Source organism: Azolla caroliniana, unplaced genomic scaffold (genome assembly GCF_043228905.1).
Source record: "Azolla caroliniana isolate FFs.n. ecotype wild unplaced genomic scaffold, voAzoCaro1.0.p SCAF_7, whole genome shotgun sequence".
Taxonomy (NCBI): domain Eukaryota; kingdom Viridiplantae; phylum Streptophyta; class Polypodiopsida; order Salviniales; family Salviniaceae; genus Azolla; species Azolla caroliniana.
In genome coordinates this window covers 11,343,434-11,351,027 of record NW_028230442.1, presented here as the reverse complement: position 1 = coordinate 11,351,027, position 7,594 = coordinate 11,343,434, and the positions used below count along the sequence as shown (strand labels likewise).

The following is a 7,594-nucleotide window of genomic DNA, read 5'->3' as shown; positions in this document are numbered from 1 at the left end:
CGGAGACAATGAATGACAAGCAAGCAAGTTAAAGAAGAGGAGGAGGAGGAGGTTTGATCGAAAAGAAGAGAAGAGAGTATGTATAGAGTAGAAGAGTAGAGAGGAGTAGTGTGTATGTATAATGTATGGACAAAATACAAGACACAAAAAGGAAAAGAACAGATGAAAGAAAGGAAAAGAAAGGGAGGGGGGACTCGGAACTCCTCTGGCTTTCATTAGCCACACACACACACACACACACACGTGTGCAAAATTTATGTTATATGTACATATGTACATATAGGGTCTTTTTCTTCTCTCTCAGAGAAAGAAAGAGAAAGTAGATCACTAAATTAATTCATTCTGCCTCCCCCCCCCCCCCCCCTCTCTCTGTCTCTCTGTGTGGAGTATAGCTCTGCTCTTCCACATCGCTTTCCCTCCACGCTTCTTCTTCTTCTTCTTCTCTCTGTGGAGTATATCAACGTTTATAAGGTAAGTCCTCATCTCTGCAAGACTGACAGATTGAGAGCGAGAGAGAGAGAGAGATTAGTGCAATTCATCGAAATAGCAGACCCGATTTGGAACCCCTCCTTAGAAGATCTCATATACTGTGATTCGATATGGTGTAAATGTCCATTGATCTTTTCTAGTCTTCTTAGAGAGATAAGGCAGAACGAGAGACCTTTTTCTGATGAAACAGAGGAGGGAAACAGACATGTATTGTATATCTTACACTGTCCGAACTTTATGATGTTTAGGAAGGTGATTGATCTGCATCTCTTTTAAAATTTGAAAGAACATTTTTTTTCGACCTTTTCATTCTCCGTAATTGAATCAAGGCGTGTTAAGTTTAAGTGTTTACAGTCTATTCAATATTAGATCTGTGGTATCCATATGATCAATTCGGTTTTACTCTGCTCAGAGTTGATGAATTCACTTCTTCTGGAATCGTTTTTAGCCTTTAACCTAAGATCTATACACCACTCTTATGGTAAAATCTTTTGGAGTAACTGTATACATGCCAACTATCGTATACATATGGTCACACGTATCTTAGCTTATGCTTACAAACACATACACACACGCATTCACGCTCACCCGCCCACATATGTATGCCATAAAATTACTTAAAAATGATTTTATCATAAGAATGACGACCTATGGATTGTATCTTAAAGGCTGATAATGGAATAAGTGAATTCGTTGACTCTGAAATAAGAAGAATTCAATAGATTTGTATGTTACCACGGATCGAATACTGATTAAACTTGTAATCTTATTAAAACATGCAAGCCTCAGCATCTGGTTTAGGAGAGTTTGTGTATGCACATATATATAAATACTTACATATGTGTATTATGTATAATGATATTGACTTGGTTGGAATACGAACTACTATTTGAAGCCCAAAGTAAGGTCTTTAACATGACATTCAATCACGGTGATTGAACTCTCGACCGCGTCTAAATTTAACCTATGGCTTGATAATGAATATTTCATCATTTTGCAAACTAAAATTTCTTTGAATTGAGTTTTTATGCAATCTTTGGAAAAATTCTAGGGCTTTTCCATTTCAAGCTCTCGGCTGCTACATCAAGCTTTCACATTTGAAGCCTAAACAAGGTAAAATAGGTTTCACCTGAAACTTTTCACTCAGATAATTAAGTTTATACACATTTAGTCTTTTTGTCACCTTGGGCATTTCTTTGAGGTTCGCTCACAACCACTGAAATTTTCTAGGCTGCGCAACACAAATATCAAAAATCTTAGAAGTAAACTCTTGCTTTAGTTTCTGTTAATTGTATCTTGTAAGTCATGAATATAGAAACCATATGCTTTTGCTCTAGATTATATATTTTGGGATCATTGAAAAACAGCTATATGATAGAAAATCTTTGATATAAACTTAGTCTTTGTTTCTTATATGTTAGTTATCTGGCATAAATCAATTGATTTATAAATTGGTCTTGCTTTCATGTATGCCAATTATCACTGGTTTCTAATTATAAAAGCTGTATGATTGTGCAGTAGCATAAATCTTGAAATATTGAAAAGCTATTTGTTGATCTCTTTCTAAGCAAAATCTCGCTTTCTTATACGCTACTGATCTTATACATATATCCATTGTTTTGTGAATGTAAAATCGATATACTTGTGCATGTACATAAATTTGAACATTTGTAAGCGTAGACAATGAACCTTGCCTTGACATAGATATGTAGTGAAAAATAAAATCTTTCTTTCAATGTATCCACTGGTTTGTAAATATGAAATTTACATGTTTGTGGAAGAATTATTGTCATATCTTTGAAAGATATGTGGTAAAATTGTTGAAGTATAAATAACACATAAAGAAGCGAGAGTTTGTCCCTTCAAACATTTTTTTGTATAGATCACAAAACTTATGTGAGAGCACCAGTATGTAGTTTTATGTTACAGGGGACTAGTATATAAGAAACCAACTGTGTAAGTGTAATAAAATCATGCAAGCTTTCATCTTATATGCTACTTACTATTTATTTTCTCCTTTTTTGTGAATATTATTGCGTAAGGCTCCATTTTATATGTTAGCCATAGTTATCATGTAAGGTTTCAGTATATATGCTAGTTACATCGAAACTTAATATATCATATAGGTTTACTACCATATATTCTAGTTATCTGATTTATATTCCTCTTGTTTGAGAGTAGAAAACCTACATGTTTGTGCATTAACACAGTTTATGCTGTGATGGAGGTATAAGAAGGTATAACTGGAGATGCAGGAGGGGCCCTCAGAGAAGCGGTCTATGACTGAATCATGTACACCCCAAGAATCATCGATCACCCTTCTTCCAGACTCTTCTAGTTTTGCCCAAACTTCATCTGGTGGAAAATGTAAAAGGAGAGAAAGAGAAGATATTGATATAACCAACCACAATAAGAGTGAGAATGCCAATGAAAGCCCACCGCAGAAGCGTGAATGCATAGTTAGAGATGTTGATATCATCTCTATAGTTGACAAAGACGGTGGCTTGCAAAATACCTTATGTGTGGATGAGCTCATACATGTGATGCATAAAGCAGAGCTATTTACGAAAAGAAGCATATTGTGTGGCATTCTTGTTGCAACCTTGAGAGAGGATTGTCTTCAACATTTTGTTCAATCGGGTGGTGTGGCCATTTTGGATGAATGGCTTCAAGATGGGCATAAGATTGGAAAGTCTGGAGTTCCGAGAGATGGAGATAAAGCTATTGTTGAAGCAATGGTGGCTATCCTACAAGCACTTGAAAAGCTTCCAATCAATCTTGAAACTTTAAAAGGTTGCAGTGTAGGGAAGTCTGTTAACCATTTGCGTAGTCACAAGAATGTCGAAATCCAGAAAAAAGCCAGAAAGCTGGTAGATACGTGGAAGAAAAGGGTTGATCTGGAAATGAAACAAAGTAACACATCAAGTGGGACATTGGATAATGGCCTTAAAAGTGATTCCATGGTTGATAATGGACATAAAGGAGATTCAATGGTCGATAATTGTCATAAAGGGGATTCAATAGTTGATAATGCTCATAAAGGAGTTTCAATAGCTTCCTTGGCTTATGCTACCCCTGTTAAAATTAGTGAGGCTACCATTGATGTTGAGACACTGGATAAGGGTCATAAAGGTGATTCAATGTCTTCCTCAGTTGATATCAATATTGCTAAAGCTTGTGAAATCACCGAGGTAACAATGCAAATCGATGAATCCAGTAGTCTTGTAACATGTCCAGAAGAAGGCAATTCTACTCAAGTTGCTGAAGCTTTTTCATCAACTACAGTTAACAGCTTTCCATCCCAGAGCTTGAAAGCCATGAAGCTTACTGAGAAATCAACCACATCTTCAGAGAAAGATGGGAATAACAACAACAACAACAATGCTCCTCTATGCTCGACCTCAACTACATCTGTTTCGATTCGGAGTCCAAATGAAGGAGAAACTGAGGATAATAACATAAAAGATGAAACCAATGTAGATAGTAAGAATGATATTTCAAACGATAAAAAGGAAGGAAAAGATACCAAAACTGGAGAAAGTGACATTAACACGAATGATCCAAATGGGATGAGTAGTTCTCCAAAAGCAATTAATGTCAAGGAAAAGGCAAATGAGTATAGAAAGAAACTACGGAGCAGTGGTTCTAGAGTTATTCCTTCTAGTAATGATTCTCACGGAGTTGCAAGCCATGAAGCTTCTTCAAGAAATGTTACAGACTTGAAAGTGAGTGGTCTTAAAGAGAAAAACCCATCCATAGATGTTGGGATTAGTTCTCCACTATGTATAAATACAAAAGAAAGTTTGACTCGAAAAAGCCATGAAAAATTAGAGAATGTGGCACACGATTCTCCTTCTAGAAGGAGCATAGATACTGCTGATAGAGATGACAATGTATTTCTGAACTCTCAAAAACCTGATTCTGTAAAGGTTACCCCTATTTCGAGCTGCTCAAAGTCTACCTCTATAACTATGGGTGATGGTGGAAAGGTAAAAGGTGAGCAGCTTTGTTTTCATTTATTAAATTTATTTATGATTACATGGGAAACATGGATATGTGAAATGTGGATTGTCTTGAATATATGCAAATTGAGACTATATGTGAGATGTGGATGTTAGATATATATCTCTCTCTCTATATATCTATCTATCTATATATATGGAACTGGTGATTCTGAAAATATCTAATGAGTTCTTGTGACATTGCTTGAATCTAATGGTTTGCTAACATAAATATGTTTTTTTAACTTCAGGCAATGATGCAAAAGACATTCGAAGATGTCCAGAAGCAGATATTGTTTCATCATCTCAAGAAAAGCAACCTTACCTGTGTAATAATTCAAGTAAAGAAGCAAACAGTGATCTATCAGGTTGATACTAGATTTGCATCATAAGCTCATAATACTAACATAAAAAATTGGTAGCTAAACGTAGAGTTTTGAATCATTTGTAGGAAATGATATGCAGAAACATGAGATGAATCACGGCCTTCCCAAGGTTAACTCTCTTGCTTCAATATCCGAGAAAAGGGAGGAAAGAAAGAAACCAGACAAAGATGGGGATTTGGTATCAAAGGTAAGAAATACTGTCGTACAGCCTTTTGGACTCGAGTCATCAGAGACCTCTTGTGGAGAAGAGAAGGATAAGACTTTTATTATCAATGACAAAAAGGTGATCCAAGATGATGAACTCAATGCAACTCATAGCAGTTGCATTGATTCAACAAGAAGAAACTCAACATCCATGCATTTGGATGGGATGGCATCTCATTTAATCCACAACTTTGACCTAAATGAGGGCTTTGCAGAAGACGACGAATATCTCGAAGACAACAATATTATTACTAATGATACTGACACAACCTTAAAGTCATTGGCAATATCTTCGAGTAAATTGACTACTCCAGTAGCAATGATTGGTTCTTCCAGCGGAGCTTTCATTCCTCCTCCATCAAATACATTGAAAAAATATGAGGTTGGTTGGAAAGGTTCTGCAGCCACTAGTGCCTTTCGCCATATCTCATCAAAATCTTCGATGATGCCTGAACAACCAAAACAAGGTTTTGTAAGCCAAGCTAGGAATGTGAACACCTTTGATTTGAATAATCTAGCTGATCAAGATAATATGGAAGATTACCCAAATGATGAATCTACACATAAGGGATTAGATTTGAATTGCAACATGGAAACCAATATTGATACTGCCTTTGTATCCTGTGAAAAGTTGCAAATGCCATCAGTGGTGAAACCACCGATGCTCGATTTTGACTTAAATGAGGGTCTGAATGTGGACGAAATACAAGAGAAAGTTGCAACATTTCATCATACACCAACAACAGGAAATAGATTGATTATAGGAATTGGATCAAGCCGGCCAGTTGATATGATGCCAATATCTGGTTCTACATGCCCTTTAGTCACGACGGTCAACATGGATGGAAGGTTGGAGACTGCTCGCATGGGTCCCATGACCTATCCAATTCATAACTCAATTACTACACTTACTGCACCACAATTGTCTTCGGTAATGTACTCTCAAACACCTCCGATGCAATTCTCATCAGGATTTCCTTATGATGCTTTCCCAATCACATCAGACTCTTCTTTGAGGTCAAGGGATAGTATATCACTTGGCTCCATGAGGCCCCCGTTTACAATTAACCTTCCAGCTAATGACGCTGGGAGCTCCAACAATAGTTTCTTCGCATGGGGAAGACAAGAGCAACTTGTATACAACAACAATAATAATAGCAGCAATAATAATAATGCAAACAATAGCATTATTGGCCAAGGCATTGTCAATTACAAGAATGTTGGGGTTGGTGTCAGAGAGCACTTAGTGAAACTTGATGGTAATCCAGCATCATCGGTCGTGGACGGGCCGATGCATTTATTTCACCAAGCTTCAGTTCCAATCACATCTTTGAAACGAAAAGATCCGGATTATAGGCAAACACCATGGCATTGACTTTGAGTAAGACAGTTCTCTTTAGCAAAACCCAAAAGTTTATATGTAGTGAATATGTACAATAGGACTTTGGCCTTTAGGATACACACCTAGCCCATTATTATATGCCTAGTGCTTTGTATAGTACTCCATTTTTCACACACAAGTGATGACCAAATTTGTCCAAATATGTAATTGAACATGGAAGGTGATAAAATCCTAAATGTTGAACTAGTGCAAAGAGAGACATAAATGAATGTTATTATGTGGATTGTAATATGCCACTAATTTACCATGGCCACTAATTTACTCAAGAGGACTTGGTTTTAAGCTTCTTGATGCTCTTGTTAGTACATGTTTTTGTGAAGGCATGTACAATGTTTAATTGGGGAGAATGTGTTCATGATGATGATATGAAGAGCATATAGGATTTTGGAAAAATCCAAATGGTTGGTGTCAAAGTTATTTGAGAAGTTGTGCCTGTTTGTCTCAACCGACATTTTAGAACAATTTGGCTAATATTGTAAATAAAAAGAATGGGTTTCAACTTCTGCAGAAGTTTACAATTTGCCTAAAATTGTAAAAAAAAAGAATGGGTTTCTACTTCTCTAGCAATTTAGCAAGCTTTTGAAAAGTTCAAGAATTAGCTATTATTTGTCTAAGTTCAAGAATACTTATGAGACAATGAAGACTTAGGACCTGTATTCATACATTTATGTAATCTGTACTTAATATGGAGTTTTGGTAGTAGTGCTGGCAAACAAATGATTTCCTATCTGAGGAAAAATAAAGGAATAAGAATACACAAGTGATATTGAAACCAAACTAGGGATTAAGGGGATTGCAATTCTATGTCTACAAATCAAGCTATTTAATCTTGCTTCATTTAATAAATCATCAGATAAAGTGTTGCATATGTGTCATGGGAATCCTCCAAAATAGTCTCATAATCCTGAAATCTCACACAAGTGAGGGGATTGTATGAGTAATGCATATTGCATATTGGTGCAAGGAAAAGAACCAATAGATAATTATGTGGTAGGGTAGGCAACAATGTATGTAGTCAAATACGTGCATGAAATTTGAGCCATAGTACTGCCTTGCTTGTGGCTTTGTATTTTGCCTCTGGCAATGATAGTGCCACAATCTATTGCTTTTTA

General features: G+C 36.2%; 1 protein-coding gene across 8 annotated transcripts; it reads left to right on the top strand.

Moving 5' to 3' along the window:
* Positions 1-357: 357 nt before the first annotated feature.
* Positions 358-6,711, top strand: LOC147861969 (uncharacterized). Of its 8 annotated transcripts, none has more exons than XM_087322065.1 (5): positions 358-471; positions 1,541-1,602; positions 2,717-4,485; positions 4,742-4,858; positions 4,942-6,711. In XM_087322065.1, the coding sequence occupies exons 3-5, from the start codon at positions 2,739-2,741 to the stop codon at positions 6,453-6,455; spliced, it is 3,378 nt and encodes a 1,125-aa protein (XP_087178191.1). In that variant the 5' UTR covers positions 358-471; positions 1,541-1,602; positions 2,717-2,738; the 3' UTR covers positions 6,456-6,711. The 8 variants fall into 8 exon arrangements, with proteins under 8 accessions (XP_087178191.1, XP_087178192.1, XP_087178187.1 ...); XM_087322066.1 differs by having other exon boundaries at positions 2,700-4,485; XM_087322063.1 differs by having other exon boundaries at positions 364-471; positions 1,512-1,602.
* The last annotated feature ends 883 nt before the right edge of the window (positions 6,712-7,594 follow it).